At 39.0% G+C, this 26425-nt stretch overlaps 1 protein-coding gene across 14 annotated transcripts in view; it reads right to left on the reverse strand.

The window, feature by feature from the left end:
- The window catches only part of cacna1a (calcium voltage-gated channel subunit alpha1 A), a 389802-nt gene that overhangs the window by 101545 nt on the left and 261832 nt on the right, over positions 1–26425 (reverse strand). For all 14 annotated transcript variants that reach the window (XR_010003865.1, XM_062973920.1, XM_062973922.1 and 11 more), the window contains exons 22-28: positions 25230–25696; positions 19746–19884; positions 18875–19004; positions 15128–15187; positions 12107–12213; positions 2180–2276; positions 729–889 (exon numbers count right to left, since the gene is read on the reverse strand). Coding sequence is in view for 13 of the 14 variants with exons in the window: in XM_062973920.1 (XP_062829990.1) it covers positions 729–889; positions 2180–2276; positions 12107–12213; positions 15128–15187; positions 18875–19004; positions 19746–19884; positions 25230–25696 (1161 nt within the window). In the remaining variant the exon portion in view is untranslated. The remainder of the gene's footprint in view (positions 1–728; positions 890–2179; positions 2277–12106; positions 12214–15127; positions 15188–18874; positions 19005–19745; positions 19885–25229; positions 25697–26425) is intronic.

The following is a 26425-nucleotide window of genomic DNA, read 5'->3' on the forward strand; positions in this document are numbered from 1 at the left end:
GTATATCTATATATCTGTACTATAAGCTATTTTACACCACTGTAACATCTGGGTGAACAGAAATATATTATACCTAATAAAATAACCATGGGCTTCTAAATTAACTGCCAATGTCTAAGTGTCCGCCTGAGTATTTTGTAAAGCTGGGGGTGGGAGAAAATAACCTGGGATGAATTAGAGAGGAATGCAGAACTACAGAGGGGAGGTGGTGAGGGGGGCTCCAAGATAATTCATGATGAGTTGTCAGGGGCTTAAGAATGACCTGAGATTTGAGGTCTGGTAGGCACAGAGCTTTCATGATGTATAAATGGGGTAAGTAGAAGATTTGTGGGATGTTTAGCCACACCTCCATTCAGCAGAAATTATTAAACAAAAGAAAATGGTTTACTCAGATACACCTCAGAATTCTTTGGAACACTGTTTTAAAAAAACAGTATCTCAGTTTGACCCATGAGTTCAACATCTTCTCAGATATCCATATTCAGCTTCATTTCCTCCCCCATTCCTATCTTCATCAACATACTTGCATTTTTTGTGGCCTTTCGATAGGCTATATGCAGGTATACACAAATCTAACTTGGATTTTCTATCCATTATTTGATTGTATTTTGTTTTATTGTTTAGCTGAGCAGCCATATGATCCTAGAAACAATGATCATGCTATATGGAAAAGGAGTTAAGTGAGGTTCTGGAAGCAAAAGGGTGGCAGACAGATGGTGGCCTCATACCTGCAATCCTTTTCAAACTCCTTCGACTCATCAGTGCAGTAGAAGAACTTGCCCTTAAAGAGCTGAACAGCCACCACAGCGAAGATGAACATGAACAGCATATATACAATGAGTATGTTGAGGACATTTTTGAGTGAGTTTACCACACAGTCAAAGACAGCCTAAGGAAGAGCAGAAGGCACAGTAAGGGTTTGCATAGGAAATCATCACCATCATGGTCTACTGCATTCTGCTTTTCTGAAAATCCCCACCCACATCCTCAGAGGAGCTTATAAAAGTAGGGGGAAACCACTAGAAAAAATAACTTAAAAATTAGGTAAATTTATAAGCAGTATGAAACAAAGTATCAGCAAAAGCCATGGGAAAAGAGAGGGAGAGTGCAGTAAACTTCCAGAGGAAGGGTATTCACAGTTTTGCTATCACCACTGAAATGCCTCTCTCTTTTGTATCTGCCCATCTAATCTCACGCAACAATGGGACAGAGAGCAAGATTTCTAAGGTCAATCTCATGGGCTGGGTAAATTCATGGCGAGGCAGGCAAAAATAAGCTGTTCACATAAACTCAAAAAGATTTCCTTCATTAAGACTATCAGCATTACTCCAAATATCCTGAACATCAGCGTCCAGAGTAGTGACTTATCCCCATATAGAAGGAAGCCATCCTTTTAGTTATTTCCAGAGGGGTTCCTGTGTTAGTCTGTTGCAGTAAAAAACAACAGAGTTTTGTGACACCTTGAAGACTAATGCATAAGAAGCATTCATGGACTAGAGTCCACTTTGTCAGATTTATGAAGCTTTATCCTCAGTTTTCAGTGATATATAAATATAGGCATGGAGGAAAATGTGAAGTCAAGGGGAAATGAAATGCAACAAATACTGATTATGGCAATTAAATCAAAGCTTAAATGTATGTAAAGTAAGCACAGTGATCATTCACAGCGCAGTGATGATGATAATAAAACTATCATCAATGCTTCATGCATTTGATGAGGTAGACTCAAGTCCAAGAAAGCTGATGCCATCATAAATGTATTAGTCTTTAAGGTGCCACAAAACCCCGTTACCTTTGAGCTTGTAGAGCTGATGTCTCTTTAATAGCTCCATGACAGACAAAAAATAATAGAAGCAGCTTATTCAGGCATGGAGAGACTGGGAAAACTTTGTAGCACAGATAACAGAGGCACAGGAGTCCTGCTAGAAAAAAAACATGAGCATTTAATATGCCCTCAGTCCAAATGACATTGTCAATGAGAGGTGCATACAGAAAAAGAGTAAGGGATGTTAGTTGTGAGCCCCTCCCCTCTTTCACCATTTCACAGCATGATCAACCTAACCACGCCCTTGTGACTTCCCCCTTTAAATACTGTTTACACATGAACACACCTGCCCGCCCCCTTGAATAACAACAATGCCAGAATGCATCTTCGTATATTCGTATAATGTGCACATACCTTGAGCTTTGGCAATCGCTTGATTGTTTTGAGAGGTCTGAGGACACGCAGAACACGCAAGGATTTGATGGTGTTGATGTCTTTCCCTTTACTGCCTCTGTAGAGAGATGTTAAGTGGGGACAAAAGAGCAGAGAAAGACAGTAAGACCCATGCCTTTATACTGGTAGAACTGCCAAAGGGACAGATACTCTCATACCATCTGCTGCTTTGTAGCCATTGGCTGCAACAGGACTGTATAATGCCAATAAACTACTCCTATGTTACTCTGCACTGCTATCCTTGTGGGGAAGGGAGAGGGCATCCATATTTATTTTAAAGTCTTGCACAAAAGATCTACATCACAGCATTTCTAAATCCTCCATTTTCAAAATAAAATGTTTTGCTTTGAAATTTTTCTGTTTTACCTTCCATGCCTATCTGATCCAAACGCCAATCCACTGTACCTACTCTAGCAGATGCTTGACTTCCCTTTATATATTTCAATTTCATCTACCCCTTTATCTCTTCAAGTGCTCTTTCGATATCTCTCCATTCACCTGATCAGTTATTATTCCCCCAAGAAATGCTTTAATCCCTGGACACTAAAAGGTTTAGTACCCTGTGTTGTTGCCAGGGAGACAGCATGTTCAGTCCCATGACCTCTGCTCAGCATATAAAAAACAGGCTGGTGAAATTTCAAAAGTATTTTTGCTTCACAGCCTCCCTGATTCCTTAAACTTTCTCTTTTTACCAGTAGACCCACCGAATAGAAACAGATGGTATTGTGATGAGTAGCTGTATCGAGAGGTTCAATGTGTGTCTTTCCCAGATGTTCTTTAAAAGTACTTGATAAACAGCAATAAAGTTTTTTAAAAAGTGCTCAAATTAGTTTCCATTTCTTTCCAAATCCCAGAACTTGCCAATAAAATAATCCTCACTGGCAGCACCACCAGTGTGTTGTAGTGTGTTATCTGTCCTTCTCTCTTGCTCAGCATTGTATTTTCCAAATCTCCAAAGTAGTATGGTTATCTCATGACCCAACGGTACTGTGAAATGTACACACACCATGCATATCAATATCTCCCCTGAATGTATTTTTTAATTATATTTTTTCAATTTCCCCTGCCAATTGACTATACATCTATGTGCACAGTGTACAGTTATATCAAAATGAAAAACAATTAGCATGTGTATAATTGTGCCACAGATTTTCTCCCACAGGAAAAATAGCAAAGAAAGGAGCTGTATTCAGCAAGGACACTCTCAAATATATGGTGCTGCTTTTGTTACAAGAATCCAAACCACAGTGAAAGCAAATATGTTAACATTTTTAGTTTGTTGTTTTTACAAATATCTTACAGACAATAGTACCTGAATGGGATAAATACAGGAAGCTAAGCTTACAAATATGCAAGTGAAATACCAATTGGAGTAAAAAGAAGATCTACATAATAATTGTAGGCATAATACACCTGATACATTGTCAAAGGCATAAAGTATTTCTGTTATATTCTTAAATGGCACTTACCAGTATTACTCAAAAGAGACTTTACTTCTTCATATTTATGAAACTGACAGGCAATGAGAAGCATTGAAAAAAATCACAAAGTAGAGCCTCCCTGGAACTTTGGCACTTAAGAATGTAGGAGAGCGGATAGCATATCTGAATGTTTCTTATGTAAAAAGTTCCTTGCATATGGGAAGCTAGCCTATTAGTAATAATGGTTTTAGCTCTGCCTTCTTCATACACAGAAATGTTCTGACATTGAAGAGATTAAGTCTGAAGTGGTCCAGTCCTTAGTAGATTACTGTATCATTATAAACATTTGCATTGCTTCATATTCTCTGTGCAGCTGGATACTCTAGAAAACCTTCTCTCCAACACTGAACTGTAAGCGAAAAGTCCATTTCTCCCCTCCATGCACCACACAAATGCTAACAAGAAAATACAAGATACATGGATCCATTCCAGTGGCTTCAACTCCATTTATCTCCACTTTAGTCAACTCTGCATATTTTGGAAAAATGTTATACTGTATATCTTCTACAAGAGTACAATGCACAGTGGTCAATCGTTAGTGTTGCAGCAAGGTTGTAAATGCCATACAAACTAGAATCTCACTACCCCAAAAAAGTACTAAGTCAAATTGTAAGAATTTCCACATCAGGGGCAACATAGCCTTGGTAGCATTTGGATATTTTGAGACATGGAAGCACTACATTGTAGGTGTAGTTTAAGAAATACTCCAACAATGTCAATGTACAAAATCTGCTATGACTACTAATCTACTACTTAATGTACACTGATAGTGAGTACTAATTGATGCTTCTGTTTGACAGGTAAACAAACCTCATGCAACCAAGAGGCAATCAAAATCTGTTTTCGGTGTCACTCCTGGACAGGTGATTTTCAGACATCTCACTGTGTAGATAATCACAACAGAACTACTCAAAGAAAGGTCTCTTGATTATAACCCTTCTAAAGGTCAGATACAATGCCTAGTTACTGATTTTGTATTATAAGAATTCTGATGTCGCAAATTCCATGCTAACCATCCTGATCCTTTTCACCCTGACATGCTTATACATTGTATTTTTCCAGCATAATAGTAATGTAAACAGATAAACATTTTGGGGTGGGTGTCCTTTCTTACCTGCAGGAAAGAAGGTCACAATTTATTGTGTCAATGTCCTGTCTACTTGATGTCACAATTCTGTTCACTTTTTTTCTGACCACAAACACTTTTGGCCCTGATAGTTGAGCCAGAACTGCTATCAATGCCCAATTCAGTAGACTAAAGCACAGAGAATGGGGTGCAAGGTGGACAATGAGCCTCTCATGAATGAATTCCTACTACTGCACCTGCCTCTTGGTGTATGAAGGACTGCCATAGGCCTTGGAGAAATTCCCCTACATCAGATACGGCTGTAAAAAGAATCAAACATTATCAAGTCCTACCAGGCACGGCTTTCTCACCAAGCTCAGTATCATTCATAGCAACTTTCATTCTGTCAGGTCCCAAGACTGAAGTCAAACAGGTTGTCTGCTGGACATCATGGCTAACACATAGAGTATCTTATCTAATTCAGGAATACTGGTAATAAAGTGAGTCCCAGAGAGTGCAATCCTGATATAAAAGACATTAACTCCAATTCAGTGTGAGAGATACAACAAAACTAATGGAATGCCTGATGTTTGGAGAGATAGAAAGAGCTCCAAGATGTCTTCCCTTCCAGTCACATTAGCTACTCGGAGTGATGCATAAGTGAAATCATACAGGTAAATAGAATGCATACTAGAGTGTGAGAAAGAAGGAGAGAAAGAGAGAGCGAGAGAGACAGACAGACAGAAAGACTTTACCGTGAGCTGTTCCTGTTGTGAAGTGGCAGTGAAAGGAAGAGACAAGGAAAGTGAGTAACAATCAGAAAGAGAACACACAACATAAACCCCAACGAACCCACACCCAGACTCTGCCTGGGGGAATCTGTGCACCACATTTGCTGCTGTGTCAGCATCAATCAGGCTGCCACAAACTATGTATGTGATTCTTCATACTAACATTCCTCATGAAAAAATCTTTGTGAAAGGTCACAGCTAGATAATTTTGCAAAAGTTCTATCCATCTTTTATTTGGAATGTATTAATACAGTAGAGTCTCACTTATCCAACATAAACGGGCCAACAGAATGTTGGATAAGCGAATATGTTGGATAATAGGGAGGCATTAAGGAAAAGCCTATTAAACATCAAATTAGGTTATGATTTTACAAATTAAGCACCAAAACATCATGTTATACAACAAATTTGACAGAAAAAGTAGTTCAATACGCAGTAATGCTATGTAGTAATTACTGTATTTACGAATTTAGCACCAAAATATCACGATGTATTGAAAACATTGACTACAAAAATGCGTTGGATAATCCAGAACGTTGGATAAGCGAGTGTTGGATAAGTGAGACTCAACTGTATATCATTCTTTGATTGGCCTTTATTTGCTGCAGATTTTAATCTTGCTCTTTAACACATTTCAATCTATCAGTTAGCATCTTTATTTGCTTACATTAATGCATGTATTCCTAATTTCCAGTGAACAGAGTGGCAATGTTTTAAAACCAGACAAACCCTTTCCTTTTAGTCTTAAAGCAAAGCTTGGCTATTGAGTGATAATATGCAAGAAGCCAACTGAAAAAATAAATCTCACTCCTAAACCTACTTCCTAAGAAATAATTGGAACTTAACTCATTTGGAATAGTTTCCACAAATATATAAGATCAGGTCATAAATCCCACTACATGATGATTGGAGTAATCAATTAAGCCGTTAAGATTCAGGACATTACACAGAATGTAGCTGTTTTTTTAAAAATCCCTATCCATAAATTGATGCAAATAGTATTATTTCATGCAGCTCTATTAACTGACCCTTGTCCAAACAAAAGTCTCTGTGGTGACGAGGTGAGACAATGCTTTCACCACGTGAATTGTAGAATTTTTGGACACACAGAAGAAAACAAGAAGAGGGAGTCGATAAGGAATGATCGCTCCTCCTCAGGGATGGATGTCAGCTCCAGTCCAAAGCAGTGGCCAGAAGAGGAGCTCACAATCCAGAATCTAACAGCTGAGACACTGGCATGACTGTTGCTGATGCAATAGTATGAAGTAACATGACATGGTATAGAGAACAGAACAGTATATACAGTCAAATGACAGCAACACAGCAGAAAACGATATATACCCTTGTATGGTTAACTGAAGTTGGCATGACTGGTTGAAAAAGAAGTTTCCAGGTGTTGATGAATAATAATGAGAGACAAAAGAGGAACAAACCAGATTGCTAATGATCTACTGTGTAGGAAAAAGGAGAGATAAGGAAAGGTATAGCAGCAAGTGGGAGATTAATTGAAAATGAAAAGTACTTGGGAAACTTCATCACCAACAATATCCCTGCAAAGCTTTCTCCACAATTTTTTAAAAGACAAACTATTATCTGAAATTAACATAGTTATCGTTATTCCACGATTCAGGTCTTTTGAGGATTATTAAAGAAAATGAGACCAGTTTCCATTGCACATTGCTTCCCACTCTAAGTCCCACATTCTTGGTCATTAGCCGTCATCCACAAATATACGGCTGTGGCAGAAAGCCAAAGTCCACAACTATACAGCCATACTTCTTTATTGCTTCTCAAGTAGAGGCACTGCTCTACTCAGATATCCAAGGCTGAGAGTAGAAATTGTATAAGCGTAGTCTATCCGTCCACTTATATGTTGAATCTCTGAAAGAAAACCACATCTACTGCAGACTGGACTCAGTTTACACTTTTCAATTCTGCAGGTACCAGGAATAACTTTAATTATGCAAGGATATAGATCTACATTAGTCACACCCTTACTGGAGCTGGTCTTTACATTATAATGTCACTGGCTCATACATATCTGTTAACAAACTTCCTAGGAGTGCAGCTTCTCCTCCTTAACAAAATATTAGGACTTTTATATTGTAGTTGCCCTGCCTCAATCACTGATCTTTAGAATAGGGGTCAGTGAGTCCTAGTGAATGTGTCTTAAACAAATACTTTTAAGTGTCTTATATTTCTCACTGCCTTTTCCATCATTTTCTTTCTGTAAATATTTTGTTAAGGAGGAAAAGAACCAGAAATTGACTCTTTATTCTTTCCTCTTAATTTCATTTCTATCCAGGCCACTCAAGAAACATACCAGACCTAGTCTAGATTCACTTGAACTAGTTATACATGAAAAATCATAGAATCTTCTGGAGGAGTAAAAAACCCCACCAAATTAGAGTCTTAAAATTTTCTTGGACCATCAGCCCTTTACAAAACCTACAGTACTGGCATGGCCAAGGTTACTTTTTTGACTACAACTTCCAAGAATTCTCCAGCCAGAATGGTGGTTGGATATGCTGACAGGATGGTTATGGAAGTTGTAGTTCTAAAAGTAACTTCCCCGGTCCCTGATATTGATGCTCCATTGAGAAATAATAGATTTACAAGCCAAGTAAAATTACTCTTTGCCCGTGAAGCTGAGTGTTGTGCCTTTTAACCATAACTGGATGCTTGAAATGCTTCCTTTGTACTCAGTGTACTCTGCCAATGGCCCCAGGGCTGAAGAGAACTACAAAGTACCCCTTTACTGTAGCCATCTGGAGTTGAAAAAGACACTGAAGGATCTCTGAATCAAATCTCACCTGGGAAAACTGGAGACAGAAAACCGGAATTCCCAGCACATGAGTGCTATCAGGAAGTAGACAATTCTGGGGAGTCCATAAGCACTTTTGCAGTTCCATGCAACCCCCCCACCCCCAAATTACAGAAGGAAATTGCTAATGTGTGGAAGATGGGTGCAGAACATGCAGGTAGGATGAATAACACAGGGGAAGGGCTGACTCCAGCAATTCAATAATCTCCAGCATGTGGTGTCATCACCTACTTTCCTTATGGTGTGTAGACAGAAAACATGATATGAATGTACATTAATAAGTAAGAGCTGATGCTGAATGTGTCCAATACTTCACATTAGGAGAGTTCCCTAATTTTGCTTATCACTGGAATAAGGCTGTTTCTCCAGCATGAAGGCATATAGGACTTCACCTATTCAAATAGCTAGAAATCAGAACCCAAACTTTGCTGCAGTTACTTTTATTTCTCTTGTTCTTCTTTGTCATCTCATACACTCACAATTATAAATTGCAAGGTATTTGGGGCAAGAGGTTTTCATTTGAACTTCTCATTGAAGTGCTATGTGCACTGAAAATGGCAGATGAAAAGCAGCAATAATAAGCTATTGGATCGTTTTTTTCTTCTGCTGCTTTAGTCCAAACTCCTTTAAATTATTTCTGTAAAACAACTAGGTATCAATCTGTCCTGTTAGAATGAGCTATTGTGGGAGGAATATTCTGGTACCCATCCCCATTCCCAAGACACGTGAAACCATCATGGTAAAAATCATTCTCTGCACACAATTTAATTCCATATGTAGGCATGGGGATCCTCACAAGCACAATGTCCTTGTTCTTCCTTGAATTCATTATTTCATGTGGAAAACAGAGCAAACCTGGAGCAGAGATCTGTTCAGACATTCCTTATGAAACTGACTGTTACGCAGAGAAGAGAATGGGCTTTCTGAAACTGTTAACAGGGAAAGAAAATAAGCCAAATGTTTGGTTTTTCTTTGTTTTCTATCTTTAAGAGTCACATTTTCTTTCCCAGATAGGACATGGCACAGAAGAATCTTGATTTCAGTCCAGTGGAGCTCCATTCAATCCATCAAAGTTAGAGAGAGAACCAAATCCAAGACTCCATCATCTAAGCTATGACACTCTACTTAGACATAAATTTATGGACATTGTAACATAACTAATGGTGTGTATCTACATCAGCTCAGTTTTTACCTCATTGATATAATAGTAAACTTTGTGCACGTTCTCTGTACATCATGGCTCCTGTCCCTCAAGATCACAAACACTAGTTCTTCATATTTAGTTTATTACACTGTTTTAATGTTTAGTTTATCTTATATATTATATTGAATTTAGGCACCTATAGCTAGCTATATATCAATCACCCAAATATACTGATAAGTTTCCATGGTATCCTAACAAAAGGGAGATAGCCTTTACATATAAAAGATTCTGAAGGGAAAACTGAAGATTAGCTGGGAGACTCTTAGTTGGTTTGATATGTGTTAAAGTACCTTTAACTCCATAACTGGAGCCCCCAGTGGTGCAATGGGTTAAACCCATGTGCTAGCAGGACTGCTGACCCGCAGATAAGCAGTTTGAATCTGGGGAGAGCGGGTGAGCTCCCTCTGTCATCTCCAGCTCCCCATGTGGGGACATGAAGGAAGCCTCCCACAAGGATGGTAAAACATCAAACATCTGGGCATCCCCTGGGCAACATCCTTGCAGACAGCCAGTTCTCTCACACCAGAAGCAACTTGTAGATTCTCAAGTCACTCCTGACACACAAAAACCCCATAATAACAATTGGCTGAAAATGATTGCCAAAGCCTAAATTAAAGAATATATTGTTTCCCTTTGCCTGTATTCAGGGCATTAGCAAGAATTATGTACTTTATCACAGTTTATATTGTATCTATTTTTTCATAAATTTATCTAGATCATTAAAGAAATATTCACTTTGGATTACATTACCATCCTGACTGACAGTGTTGCTCTATTAGAACTGAGTCAAAGTTGTGCAAATGATAAGTTGGGAGGCTTTTTGGATATTTGTAGGAGTGGGGTAGCAAGAAAAACCTATTGTGTTATCCTGCTATCCACTGGCCGCCATGTACAGTCTTTCAGCAGTCCCATTATCTGAAGAAGAAGCATCTTACCATGAAGATTTAGGGGTAAGAGCTACGGAGAATCTGGAATGCCACAAAACTAGTGGTGGAGGGGTTGGAGGTTGGGTGGAAATGAAATTAAAGGAAAACAGATTGACATGATGTGCTCAGGTTTCCTTTTACTTTTCCACAGTTTGCGGTGAAAGCTCAATTTTTACTTAGTTTTAGCTTTTTGTTCATATTATTTGTAATATTTTAAAGAAGTAACCCAGTCTATTTTAGAGAAAAATAAATTTAAGATTTTTGCAAACAAAGGCATGTTTACAACAGGGTGGCTATGTACGCTCAAGCTACTTTTTTAAAAATCCTGATCTCACATCACTGCTTTGAGTTTCTTAATGCATGGATTACAAATTTACTGGAAAGAAATCACGAAGTTGAACACTAAACAAGGAAACTCAGCTGGCCCAAAGAACTGCAGGCAAATTGCAAACTGGATGTGGTGACAGGGAGCATACAACCCCACTCTCACAACAGCTCCACTGGCTGCCAGTCTGTTTCCAGGCACAATTCAAAGCAATGGGTATGACCTAGAAAGCCCTTTACTGCTCAGGTTTTGGCTATTCGGCATATTGTATCTCCCTGTATGAACCTGCCTGGGTCCTGAGGTCTTCAGGAAGTGGGCCTTCTCTCAGTTCCACCACTGTGCTTTATGTAGGTTAACAGATTTGATTAATGGTTTTATTGGTTTTAACCATGCATTTTATTATTTTATGTTAATTCCATTAATGTTTATATTGTGTTAGGTTTTAATTCACACCTTGTTATGGTTTTTAATGTTAGCTGCTTTGAGTCTCCTTCGGCAGAGAAAAAGCAGGGTATACATTTAATAATCATCATCATCGACAGCAGAAACAGACCTCAGAAAAGTTTTTTAAAAAGATTATAATCCCTAAAATCCTTTATTTATCAAGTGGGCCATGTTGCTTCAGATATTTTGGGAATTGTAGTCCCCCACAAAAAAGGCAGCAGATTATGCCAGTGCATTCTAATATTTGGGTGATGGATTAAGATCAAATGAATTAGTTGAGAAATTCCTTCTATGCAACATTTATATACAATGATCCAGCTGTTTCTGGTAGTCTGCCTAGAGGCCAGTACAGTGCTGTTTACATATAGTTTTTCAATCTTGTAATCAGACAAGGCAGAATCACACACTTGTATATCTGCTCAAGCAATATTGCAGTTCATTCTTGCGGGGGATATGTGGCTCAGTTTCCCATAATAACTTTGGAGTCAATAAGAAGCCTGTGAAGTATGAAGGACAGTCTGCCATTCCTCTAGATGGCTCTCATGGGAAGCTCCACGTGCAAGAGGCATCCCAAGGCAAAGAGAGGACACATACATGTGGAGTGTCCATGCTTTACTACGATGGCATATGATGACACTGGAAGAGGGACTATGATGAAGGAAAGGACAGTGATTAGGACCAAGTTGTATATGTGCTAAAACTATTAACAAGACCCATCATGCAGCAAGCTTCAACAAGAACCTTTTCAAGTAGAAAGAGAAAGACCTGTGTGCTCTTGAAAAAGAAAAGAAGGAGAGTGGGTGCTATGGCTTCTTTAAGAAACTTACGTGAAAGCAAATGCCACCAATGCTCCACTGACTACAATGAAATCCAAGATGTTCCACAGGTCCCGAAAATAAGAGCCTCGATGCAGGATCAGTCCTAAGTCAATCATCTGCAAAAGCAACCAAAGCAAATAAACACAGGACCCTTGAGTCACAATGCATAGTTCTTTGATAAATACAATATACTGGCCTTCTAGTATCAATGAGTGATTACTGTTTTTGCATTTTCATTATGCCCCTTCTTTCATATTTGAAGAGATATGAGTATTCAATAACTACTTAAGAACCAGACACCTGGGAGACTCAAATGCAGAGTGACAACTGTATTTCCTGTAACCCATGAAGAACCCTCAAAGAATACGTTTCTAGGAATTCAAATTAAATCCAGTTAAAAGAAAAGCCAGCCTACCCTGATTCTAAGCCCATTTACTTTGAAGGCAGCCCTAAGTACAGTACAGTTGGAAATATTTGCACTATTACCCGATATGGCTCTAGGGTGTCATCTAGTGGTCATGAATCAAAACTACAACCAAAAACAACAACCTGGAGAGAGTACATGCCATGAGGGACCAAAAGAGAAAACGTTACATCTGATACTCTTAATGAAATTAGACAAATCTCTCTCTGTTCCAATAGGAGACTTGGGAATGAGCAAACTTGAAAAAGCAATATTCTCAGAAAAAGTAATGGCATCATATTCTATTGATCTGTATGGCTCCATTTTCACTCCAGTTCCTTAATCTTGGTTTAATAACTGAATTTTATAGTTATGATCACAGACCAGGAGTGCAAACTTTAAAACATTAAGAACTGAGTTTTTTTTAAAAGTGTTAACATTAAGACCAGAGATTCGAAACATTAAAAGCAGAAAGTCCATGATATGGAGTCGACCTACATGGTTTCATATATGATGCTTATAAAATCTGTGGGTATAGATAATAAAATGAGTAAGTTAAAGCATTATCTGCTAAAATCATCCATAATCTTCCTCCTTAGCTTTATAGCTGCCACACAAAACTAGTTTTATAGCTGCCACTCTAGAAGTGATCAATGGCTCCCTATTCTCTATGAGATGTCTTAGATAATATCCCTAATTTCTGCTAGGAATCTGTTGTAAAATAGGAGTGATAAAAACGGATTGAATATCCCTATAAAAGTAACATTTTAAAAGGACATGCCTGGCAGTTTCCTCTTTTTTCACACCGCATGGGCAAACATCTCATGTTAGGAGATACCTGTAAACCTACCCTGCAGTAATGCTAATGGCAACATATTGAATCTGGCCAGGTTGAAGGATCTCCTCAATTTGAGAATGTCTATCTTTGTTAAGTAACTTGCTGGAATGAACAACATTATAGTTTTTAATTTCTGGATATTTGCCCATTTCTCTGAGATACTCTTGCAGTTCCACATCCTAGATGCGATGATTAACGGTGGATTTAGTATTGTCATAGCCAAGAGTTATTAACGTTTGAGGTGTAAACCCAAGTTTCTCAGCTTCTCCTGCAATGTAAGTTTCCATTCTGTCTGAAACCTATCTGTTAAAGTAAGAGGAGTCAGGCCCACCTAAAAAAAGTATCAATTTTAACCAGTACTGGATCTTAAGGATCCATATCCAGCCCCCAATCAAAATCTGACCTACCTTCAGTTGGACCACAACATTTGAGACACAGAAAGGGACCCCCAACTGTGTGTGCAGGAAAGACTTAATAGATCTTGTTTGAATGATCTCAGGGCTCATCCAATACTTTTTTTTCTGCCTGGTGTAGAGCAAATGATGCTCAACTCAAAAGATAAAGTACCTCTGTTTGATCAAATTATTTGGCATCGAGGGTTGCAAATTCCACTGAAGTACAGTAAAACCACAACATTAATACAATAAATAACTAGTAATATATTGTTCTTGTCTAAGGAAAGCTCTTCATGAGGCAAGTCTGAGGTATCTCCTTACTTTTCCCAACATTAGGGCTGGTGCTGTTTAAGATGAAGTATGTGCAGACAGCCTAATAGACAATCTGCAGTAGCAGAAACTAAGACAGTTGTGTAGACACATAATATATAAGGCAAGGAACATACAAAGAGCAATTTTACTCATCATTGTTATCCTTTATGAAAATAGTTCTTTGCTTCCTTGGACCCAGTTCAGATATTACAATATTCTCGTGGATATATGATAGGCATTTCTTTAACATTCCTGTAATTGTCTAGGAATAGCATGCCTAGTGGGGCCCAATCAGCAAGCATTTTCCACGAAGCTCTTGACAAAGCAGGATCAGACAGTGTAGCTCAAGAAAACGGCACCAAAGGATCAACTAAGTGAAAGGGCCTAATGTCTGGCATCCTGTTAGTGATACGTGCAAATAAATGTGTAGCTTACATGTGCATATGTTCCTTTTTGGGTGAGGTAGGGGGCCTATTTTCCTGCCTTTGCACTCCATTCCCAAAGCTCTCCACCAGATAGGTGTTAAGCTTTAACAGGAGTTGCTACTTCTTAAGAGTGAACGTGGGAGGGAGGAGAGGCAACCCACACCATGAAGATACACCTGGTTGACGGTTTCTGGTGGAAGGAAAAGGACAGTATGTTAAATCTGTGACCATATTTCCCCTATCTCGGAGTTGAGTCCAGCTGCTTTTTCATGGTCTGAATCACACATCCCCACTAGTGTAGCAGCAGCAGCAGCCCCTTTTGATGCTTGACAGCTGCTGTAGGAAGACCAGAAGAAGGCAAAATTGCATGGGCAGAGCTACACTCCACTGAAGGATCTCAGCCAATGGCTGTGAACAGTCAAGAATATGTAGGAAATGTTCCTATGGGGGTTATCAGTAGCACTTATCATTCCAATCAATGCTAATTTTGCTCCAATAATATACAGAAAATATACAAAAATATACAGTCTAACCATACTTCACACTCTGCTAGTGGTTTGACATTCTCTATACTACAACCAGACAGAGGAACCATATAAGCTACTTATTGATTTTTCCAGAGATTAGGGACTCAATCTTGACTTCTCAGTTACTAACCTTAACAACCATTTCAAAGGTGAAAACACCTGTGAAGACATAGTCAAAGTAACGAAGAACCTATGAAGAGAAATGACAAGAATTAGATATAAAGTTCAGGCTTTGCCATGATCAATCTGAACCTTGACTGCTTCCTCAAAGCCAAGAGGAGAGGAGCAAATCTAATATAGTTTGTACTTTTTTGGGGGGGCGGGGCGGGGGGAGGAGAGTAGAAGACTCAAAGTTAAAGTGAATAAAATAAACTTGTTATTGTTATCCAGAAGAACTGAAGTAATTCATTTTTTTTTCTGGCTGCTTCTCTGTCTATTGTAAGAAGTACTAATAACTTAAAAAAAATTCCAGCCCTGTGTGGAAAATAGTAATGAAAATTTGTCCCAGCATTTTCCACATGACAGCTATAGCTAGGATAGTCGCACACTGCCAAAGAAGAAATACAATATTACATAATGAAAATCTGCCTATAAGTATCTTTATGCTGGACTAATAAGTCACCACAGTTAAACATGATTTCAAGTTCTCATGATTTCCTGTCTCACTATCTGATAAAAAAGCTTATATGTGCCTTAAAACACATAACAAAAGTCAAAGAGGAGAAAACAAAAGCTTCAGCTAATAGTCCAATTTGGGACAAAAGAAAATTTCTTCTCACCTCTCCAAGGAATAATCTAACTTAACATGTTAGATGGTAATAGCAGGAGATGTAGGCATGAGCCCACAGGAGTAGGTAAAATAATCTGCATGAGGTTAAAAATCAGAAGAACCAGCTCTGAAGAGACTTAATTGGCTGAGCAGCAGCAAACAAACAGCTAAGCCAATGAAAACAAATTTTCATTTGTTTTCATTGCAAAACAATGGCTCCTCTCCCTTGTCCTCATCAGCAGTCCTTCATTTGCCTGCATAAGGTGGCAATGAGGGAGCCTATCTGATAAAAAATATTTCAAAACCTGGTGCAAGCAAGATTCCTTTCAGGAAAAGGGTAGACAAGCAAAAAAAAAAAAAAAGTCACAAGAAGGATCTTGTTACTTAGTCACAATCTGAAAAAAATGGAGAGGGTACAACAGGATCCACATGAAGTTTCTGAATTAAGGGTTGGAGGTGCAAAGCTGATTAAATATAGGAAAGGAAAGAAATAAAAATGCAAACAATTAGTTTAATCATCACCACCAGTTGATCCATTCCATCTTATATGAGGGTAACTTCTTCATTTCCTATAACCCTTTAGTGTTCTTACAACATTATTCTGAATCTGCCATAACCAATCCCATAAAATACCTAAAATCCATCCCATGGAAAATTGCATCCCCAGAATATTACAATGAAGACACAGAATTTTCAACCATTTTATATGTAAGCTGTATTACTGTTTGTATTGGCTAAAAGTCTAGAATAGGTTTACCTGAATGCATTGATCTTTGTTCATTTCTATTTGCTCTTTTTTTATTTCTAGGTAAAGGTAAAGGTTTTCCCCTGACGTTAAGTCTAGTCATGTCTGACTCTGGGGGTTGGTGCTCATCTCCATTTCTAAGCTGAAGAGCCGACACTGTCCGTAGACACCTCCAAGGTCATGTGGTTGGCATGACTGCACGGAGAGCGTTACCTTCCCGCCAGAGCGGTACCTAGTGATCTACTCACATCTGAATGTTTTTGAACTGCTAAATTGGCAGAAGCTGGGGCTAACAGCAGGAGCTTACCCCACTCCCCGGATTTGAACCGCCAACCTTTCAGTCAGCAAGTTTAGCAGGTCAGCACTTTAACATACTGCACCACTGGGTTTTTTTTTATTTCTAGTGCCTGATATTTTGAATAAAACAAAACTTGTTTTGGAAAAATATTGATTGAGGTCATATTATCCATTACATTCTTTAAACATCGTAACACAGAACATTGGTGAACACTTATATTTAAACTTCAGTAGTTAAAGTGCTGCTTAATGATGGCAGTTAGGTAGCAATGGTAAAGTAAAAAGAAAAAGAAAAATTAGATTATTGTTTCTGCTTTCTTCTCTTTCCCTTTTATGGTAGGGGAACAGCTCCTGCAGTTGTATTATTATTTATGTATTTCCGGCATTTATACCCTGCCCTTCTCACCCGCGGGTACTCAGGGCGGCTTACAACAGTTGGCAACATTTAATGCCAAGAACATAATAATAAAACAGTATATATCATTAATTAAAACTATAAAAATACATGATTAAATTACATTATAACATTTAAAACGTATGTAAATTAGATCCATTTGTAACCATATTTCTGCTTTGGCTGAGCAATCACATTTCCAGGTTCTTCTCACAATTCCATGTCTTCAGCCTAAACAGGTTCTATTGTCCTGTGGTATTAATAGTCATGGCTCTGTAACAATGGTGCAGGATATCCATTCTAGATCTCTGCTATGTATCTTCATGCCAGCACAAAAATGGCTTCTTACTGAATACCACGGAGAAGCCTAAAGTAGAAACTGTGCCCATCCTCAGTAGGGATGCTGTTCTAATTATTTCAGTCACTTTTCCTTAGGGATAGCTCATGGGATCTGACCAGTAAAATGCTCAAAAAAGAAGTGCCATGTAAGCTGCTCACAGGCCATGATTTATTTCCCTCCTTCTCTATCACCACCTCCCTTCTAACCTATTTAAATCCCAGCCAGCAGCATTTCTGAAGATAAAAGAGATGGGAAGAGGTTGTTGGTGTTTTGTCTATAATAATATAAGATTAGTATAATTAAACAACTATATCTCTCTAAGCTGCATTTTTAAATATTCCCAAAAGGAAGAAACACTGTGCATATGAGTATCAAATTTTGCTCATATTTACATGATGAATACCACCTCCCTTAGTCTCAGAAAACATTAATTGCAAAATATGAAATAGAATTTTACCCACTAGGTTCTGTTATTTGTGAAACTGATATGTAATGTGTTACTGGAAAGAAATTCTGTTAGGTGTATCAATCAAATTGATCAGCTAGAAAGCTATCTGGTGACAGTAAGAACAGAAAAGAAACACTGTGGTGTCAAAAGTTTGAACATGATCTTATTAACCTATCTGAAGCTCTATCAATATACGGACAAAGTTTGGAAAGTACAGTGAAGGCAATACAAATCCTAGTAATCATATGCTGAGCATTATAGCTCTACTGAATACATAGCAGTATAGTAGGTATAGTTCCAAATCTCTTTCAGCACAGGAGAAGAATTCGATTTCAGATAAATTCTTGTGTGTAGGATGAGTTGGATTGGTGAGAGACACAACACTCTATTGTTAAGAAGTTATTAATTTCTATCAAGTCGACTTTGATTTATGAATAAGAGAACTCCCACTGTTGTCAACAGCTTTACTCAGGTCTGGCAAACGAAGGTCGGTGGCTTTCTAGATTGATTCTATCTGCTTGTAATGCACTTCTCATATTTTCCTATTGCCTTCTACCTTTTCCAATAGCTCATGTGTTTTCATGATATAAACAAAGTACAACAGCTTTAATTTAGTGCTGGCAAAGAAGTGGGATCAAAAGTATGAGAAAATTCTAATGCTGAGGAACACGTTGCCTCTTTCAGGGCTCAAAGAAATTTAGATTGGGCTAAGGTTAAACCTTCCAAGCATTCTCCTGTGGTCACTGTGAACTGTAATGCTGTAACTGTGAACTGCATATATCATGTCAGTAACTCATGCTTTAATTTCACAGCTTGGAAAGAGGAGAGCAGGAGTCACACTGGAAATTTAGAAACAAAAGTGAAGCATCAAAGAATGGACTTACATTGTTACGAGGCGCACGGGGCTGCACAGGGTCTTCAGCAGCCAATGCAATGCTGCTCATGGCAATCACCATCAGTATACAGATCTCGAAGTAGCGTAGATTGACGATGTAATGACAAAGTCGCCGAAATCTAGCATATAAAGTTAAAAGATTGTTGCATTAAGTGGCATCATGATGCCAAGCTGATTGGCATTTTCTCTTATCTTGGGTAAAGAATATAAGAACATCTGAAGTGTGTGTGTGTGTGTGTGTGTGTATACATATTCAGGCTTATGAAACAAATGCTCTCACAAACCCAATGAGTACAGTGTTACTTTTTTCTTTCCCAAGTTCACAAATATTAAAGTCCCAGAAATTCATTCCTTGAAAAATACAAACCTCCTCTCTGCTTTGAATAAAACCATAAATATGGCATAGTAAAGGTAAAGGTTTATCCTGACATTAAGTCCAGTTGTATCTGACTCTGGGGGTTGGTGCTCATTTCCATTTCTAAGCCGAAGAGCCGCCGTTGTCTGTAGACACCTCCAAGGTCATGTGGCCGGCATGACTGCATGGAGCACTGTAACCTTCCTGTGAGTATTGATCTACTCACATTTGCATGTTTTCGAACTGCTAGATTGACAGAAGCTGGGGCTAACAGCGGGCACTCATTCCACTCCCTGGATTTGAACCTGCAAACTTTTGGTCTGCAAGTTCAGCAGCTCAGCGCTTTAACACACTGCGCCACCAGAGGCCCAAAACACGGCATGATCAAGCTAATTATCCCATCTTCACATTCAAATCATTTGTGGACTACGGCATCTGGTTCCCAGCTAACTTTTCCTGTCCTACAAAGCCATTTTTCACTTCATCTACAACAACAAAAACTCACGGGTTTGTGGTTGAGAGGATGAACATAGAGCTATATGGTGGCATGGGTTTGGGGCCATTCTCTCCCTCATCATCTTCTTCTTCCTCTTTCTTCTCTTCTTCCTTCTTAGGCAGAGGTTCAGGGTTGGCATTTTTATTAACTGACAAGCAAGAGAAAGACAATAAGTTATCCGTTTTGATATATTTCTTTTAATCCCTGTTTTGTTTTAGCAAGATTTAACCCAGCTAGTGCTAGATATGGAGAAATCTGCGAGGAGAAGATGGGGTGATGGCGACAGGGGACAGGGAAAAGGCAGAACTGCTTAATGCCTTCTTTGCCTCAGTCTTCTCACAAAAAGAAAGCCATCTTCAACCTCAGCAACATGAAATGGACGAAGGATTTGGGGAAATCCAACCCCAAATAGGGAAACAAGTTGTCCAGGAACACCTGGCCGCTCTAAATGAATTCAAGTCGCCAGGGCCAGATCAGCTACATCCAAGAGTACTGAAGGAACTAGCTGAAGTTATTTCAGAACCACTGGCGATCATATTTGAGAGTTCTTGGAGAATGGGAGAAGTCCCAGCAGATTGGAGGAGGGCGAATGTGGTCCCTATCTTCAAGAAGGGAAAAAATAATGACCCAAACAATTACCGTCAGGTCAGCCTCACATCGATACCAGGCAAGATTCTGGAAAAGATCATTAAGGAAGTGGTCTGCAAACACTTAGAAACAAATGCAGTCATTGCTAATAGTCAACACGGATTTACCAAAAACAAGTCATGCCAGACTAATCTGATCTCTTTTTTCGATAGAGTTACGAGTTGGGTCGATACAGGGAATGCCGTGGATGTAGCATACCTGGATTTCATTAAGGCCTTCGACAAAGTCCCCCACGACCTTCTGGCAAACAAACTAGTAAAATGTGGGCTAGACAAAACTACAGTTAGGTGGATCCGTAATTGGCTAAGCGAACGAACCCAAAGGGTGCTCACCAATGCGTCGTCCTCATCTTGGAAAGAAGTCACGAGTGGAGTGCCGCAGGGCTCCGTCCTGGGCCCGGTTCTGTTCAACATCTTTATTAATGACTTAGACCAGGGGTCCCCAAACTAAGGCTCGGGGCCCGGATGCGGCCCTCCAAGGTCATTTACCTGGCCCCCGCCCTCAGTTTTATAATATAATATATTGTATATACATATAATATTGATAATATTATAATGTAATACAATATAACACTAATAATAATAATACCATACAATAGTATTAATTATATATTACTAATAATATTACTAATAATATTACAGTATAGTGGTATAGTTCAATATAGTAGTGTATAATGCTAATAGTGTTCTATGCTAACAATATAACATCTTGTATGTACATATAATTTGTAATTTGTAAGCCACTCTGAGTCCCCTTTGGGGTGAGAAGGGTGTGATACAAATGTAGTAAATAAATATAGTAAATAAATAAATAAATTTTAGACTTAGGCTCGCCCAAAGTCTAAAATGACTTGAAAGCACACAACAACAACAACAATCCTAATTAACTTGACTATCTCATTGGCCAGAAGCAGGCCCACACTTCCCATTGAAATCCTGATAAATGTATATTGGTTAAAATTGTTTTTATTTTTAAATATTGTATTGCTCTTTTATTGTTATTTCATTGTTCTTGTTGTTGTTGTTGTTGTTTTTGCACTACAAATAAGACATGTGTAGTGTACATCGGAATTTGTTTGTATTTTTTTCAAATGATAATTTGGCCCCTCAACAGTTTGAAGGATTGTGGACTGGCCCTCTGCATAAAAAGTTTGGGGACCCCTGACTTAGACGAAGGGTTAGAAGGCACGATCATCAAGTTTGCAGACGACACCAAACTGGGAGGGATAGCCAACACTCCAGAAGAAAGGAGCAGAATTCAAAACGATCTTGACAGACTAGAGAGATGGGCCGAAACTAACAAAATGAAGTTCAACAGGGACAAATGCAGGATACTTCACTTCGGCAGAAAAAATGGAATGCAAAGATACAGAATGGGGGACACCTGGCTAGACAGCAGTACATGTGAAAAAGATCTTGGAGTCCTTGTGGACAACAAGTTAAACATGAGCCAGCAATGTGATGCGGCTGCTAAGAAAGCCAACGGGATTCTGGCCTGCATTAATAGGGGAATAGCGTCTAGATCCAGGGAAGTCATGCTATTCTGCCTTGGTCAGACCACACCTGGAATACTGTGTCCAATTCTGGGCACCACAGTTGAAGGGAGATGTTGACAAGCTGGAAAGCGTCCAGAGGGGGGCAACTAAAATGATCAAAGGTCTGGAGAACAAGCCCTATGAGGAGAGGCTTAAAGAACTGGGCATGTTTAGCCTGCAGAAGAGAAGGCTGAGAGGAGACATGATAGCCATGTACAAATATGTGAGGGGAAGTCATAGGGAGGAGGGAGCAAGCTTGTTTTCTGCTGCCCTGCAGACTAGGACACGGAACAATGGCTTCAAACTACAGGAAAGGAGATTCCACCTGAACATCAGGAAGAAATTCCTCACAGTGAGGGCTGTTCGACAGTGGAACTCTCTCCCCCGGGACTGTGGTGGAGGCTCCTTCTTTGGAGGCTTTTAAGCAGAGGCTGGATGGCCATCTGTCGGGGGTGCTATGAATGTGATTTCCTGCTTCTTGGCAGGGGGTTGGACTGGATGGCCCATGAGGTCTCTTCCAACTCTACTATTCTATGATTCTATGATCTGTGCTGACTGGTCTACACATGGACTCTTTCCTGGAAGATAATGTCATACTTGGAGGGTAGGATGTAGAATTGTCTCCATACATGCTTGGACTGGTAAACCAACATATGACTGCACAAACATAAAGAAGGCAAACTAAGCATATATTTTGGATGTATTTGAGGAGAAACTGAATCTCTTATTTCCTGCTGTCCATAGCCTGTAAACAGGTGAGATGACTTTTGGAAGGGGCACATGAGATTACTAGAGCTCTTCCAATGTCCAATAAACATAAAACTCTGTCTCTTTCCATTGCAATCTTGAAAAGGAAAATTGGAAATTCCAGTGTTTGATTCATATGAAAGCCAGAAATCACTTTTAGTGGGAAGTAAATGTGTGGGCCTAATGAGACCCTGTAGAAATGAGGGCTCACAATGCAGAAATAGAGGTTAACATCTTTCCTGCAGTAACAGTGATGAGAAACCTAATCAGACAGGACAACAGGTAAAGGTCACATGTAGCAAGTGGTTCAAAGGGTATCATCAAGAGCCGAGAAAAGACAACCTTAAGAGCCGTGAGAAGATAACAAACAATTACTATGAAAGACCTAAAGGTGAAACTGAAAAACACAGACTCTTAAAAGCTTTCTAATGTTGTAATAAAAGAAAGACCCATGAATTGGTGGGGGGACAAAATCTAAAACAGTAGTTACATACACCTTCAGAGATTTGTCCTCCAGGCTCAAAAAGAAGCTGAGTATATATGAACATCCAACACAAGCAGGGGAAACACTCCAAGTGGCTGAGAAGTGAAGAAACTTTACCCACTGGGTACCACATGGCCTTTCAAGTAGAAGGTTTTCTGATTGTCTGCTGTTAATTCTAATTCTCATTTGTTAGATAGTGCCTTCGATGCATTGCCTAATGTTAGTGGCAGCACAGATAATCTCACCAAGGCAGTAATAGGGCCTGCCAGCAGAAAAGTGGCAAATGCCGTAACTGTTAGGCATTGAAATAGACATATTTGTTTGTGTGAAAGCAGTTGGGAGAAAGGTACATGGGGTGTGTGGGCATGATAATGGTTGCAATTGCCTTGGTTATGTCTAGCTGTCAGGACAACTCAGGTGAAAGTGAATTCTAAAAATGTCGTATGGGTGGGGTGTCAAGAGTAGGTACTGGTTGTGTTCATGATATCACCTGCTGTCAAGACTGAGATGACAACGTAGATGTTAAGAGGTTGCCATTTTTGAGAACTACTCCATAAATAGAGGTTGGTGAGAGTAATACAGAGGCTTAATTTTTACTAGAAAAACAGATATTTCTTGAGCTTTCCCAAAAGAGTGCTTTTAAATATGAGGTTTGGTTTCTTCGGGCATGTTCAGGAAATACTCAACAATGCTGGTACTTGTTCACCATGTGCCTGTCTCCCAAACACAAGAGACAATGTGAACGGTCATCCAGCTGAAGGATTTTCTGATAAGCTCAAGACACTTCTTAAACAGGCTCATTGAGGTCATGAATCCATATACAGATAGGAAGAGAAGATATTCTGCAACAGAGGGATAGTCTAAAAATGGAAAAACTACAAAGAAAGTAGAAGATAATGAAAAAGGACAAGAAAAAGGCCAGAAGGAAAGGAAGACATTTCTTATTCGCACAACTAACTTGGCTTTGAACAGCAAGTTCCTAATGATACTGCTACTTTGACCTATAAAGAGAAACTAACATGATATAGGCAATAAGAGTACAATAATGTGCATAGGAAAAGGATAGTCAAGTTCTAGACATTTCTGAGAATACAACTGCATAGCCACAGGGTAATCTATTTCTTTGGATCACAAAGACCACAAAGTAAAATATCTATACATGGAAATGCTTCCGTAGTGACAAATATATAGAGTTCTTTAATATCTTATCCACCCTGAGAACTATTCATTTATTCAGAAGATACTATTCCTTGAAATACTTCATTTATCAGACCTGATTCAATGAAATTCTTAAGAAATCTTGCTATGAGAAAGACCAAATATTTACAAAGACATTATCATGAAGGTAACGTATACACTTTTTGCGATGTGGACAGAAGACCTCAAACATCTTCAAAAATAGCAGTTCTTTCTCCTCACAATGTCATTATGACAATATTCCCAGGTTTTTCCAACAGACTTGTATATCCTTAGAATGTCCAAACAAAACAAATATGTATTAAAAACCCTCAGAAATAAAGAATCACAATTATGTATCTGAAATTTAAGAATCAACATAAACAGAAGGCACTCTAGCAGCTGACTCTTACAACTCAGATATAGAAGACAGAAAAAGAACCAGAGGCTGACTGACACAATCAGAATCCACACAAATGGAAACAACCATAAGGCTACACATACATGGCCTGAACTAACATAACTGATAGCAGTATCACTATACCGTACTGGTCGAGGGGACAGGATTCACTCTGTTCCCATTCCCACGTGCATGTTTTATGGTGATCATTTCACTCTTCTGTTGCCTATAATTACCTCCTTCTATGTATACTCGTTAACTTACACAAACCTTTCCCTATTGCTCACAATAACTTTCTTGCTAATATAATATAGCTCCACAGATACCTTTAATAGATAGCTACAACCTTGCTGCTACACAAACTGGACAGTCTTAATAATTTCTTGTACTAAACGGGATCCAGTGTTTTACATCTGAAATGTATGTGACTAACACTTCTGCTGCTTTACTCACTCACTCTGTTGCTTTACTCTAGTGCTATTGACACAGATCAATGGTACTCACCTTGCATGATAGCATTGTTGATGGGTGGTGGGAAGGTGGGTGGCACCTCCACCACAGTGTGCTCTGGTTTCTTGGCAGTTTTGGGTGGATTGTTCTGGGTGGTGGGATTGGTGACAATGAGACTGTTTTCAGGATTTTTAGGGGGCCCAGGACTGGCTGGATTAGAAGGGTTATTGGGGGTTCGGCGACTGGCAGAGTTCTGAGAGTTGGGGAGTGGCGGGTCCAAAGGAACAGGAGGATTGTGGGGAGGTCGGCTTGGTGTGGAATTTAAGTGGCTACCACCTTTGGTAGGATTCTGAGGATGACTGATGGGATGTGAGTTTGAGGTCTCATTGGTTGCCAGTTTATTGTTCTTTATATTGTCAATGTCCTCTGCCACTGGAGGCTCCAAGCGCCCCATATCCTGTTGGATTGGCCGTGTGGTGGATAGGTTTGGTCCAGGTGGGAGGCCAGGGCCTTGATTCTCTCTGAAATATAACAAAATAAAAGAAATGATGAAACACGGGTTGAGATGCTGTTGTCCATGGCTCATTGAAATATAGGTAGCACAGCAAGCATGGTATCTATCCTTCAACTCTGATATCCACACCATTCTTTCCAGCAGTACACAGCACAAATACATGCTTTAGAGTACCAAATGTATACTTTCTCCACACACAAAGTAATATTCTAGCATTCGTTCACACAGAGACAGGGAGATGTGTACATAAAACCTAACTGTATCAGCCAAAGTGTCTTTCATCCTATTTGCCATTAATTATGCCACTCCATTTCCATGTCACTTGTCCCTTCCCATTAAAATTATGCTTCAATTGCCACCTTTCTCTAGTAACAACTCAACAAACATTAACAGCTTTTTCAACTACTTTTATAGGGCCCTTTTACATTACAGCATTATAGAATTATGATTCCATTTGAATGGTTGTAATATGATGTTTTAATTCTATGTTTTAATGTTTAAATGTTGCTTTTGTCTTATGTTTAATGGTCTTAATGTTTTTAACTAATAGTTATATGTTAATGTTTATATATTATGATTTGGCTTTAATATGTATGTTTGGGATTTAATTTTGCCATTAGTATGTTGTAAACCACTTTGAGTCCCCCTAGGGGTGAGAAAAGCAGTATATAAATACAGTAAATAAATAAATTGGCATTACTTCATTCTATGAAGTGCTGGGGTTGCTGTCTATTTT

The sequence above is a fragment of the Anolis carolinensis genome, chromosome 2 (genome assembly GCF_035594765.1).
Source record: "Anolis carolinensis isolate JA03-04 chromosome 2, rAnoCar3.1.pri, whole genome shotgun sequence".
In the NCBI taxonomy this organism is placed as follows: Eukaryota; Metazoa; Chordata; class Lepidosauria; order Squamata; family Dactyloidae; genus Anolis; species Anolis carolinensis.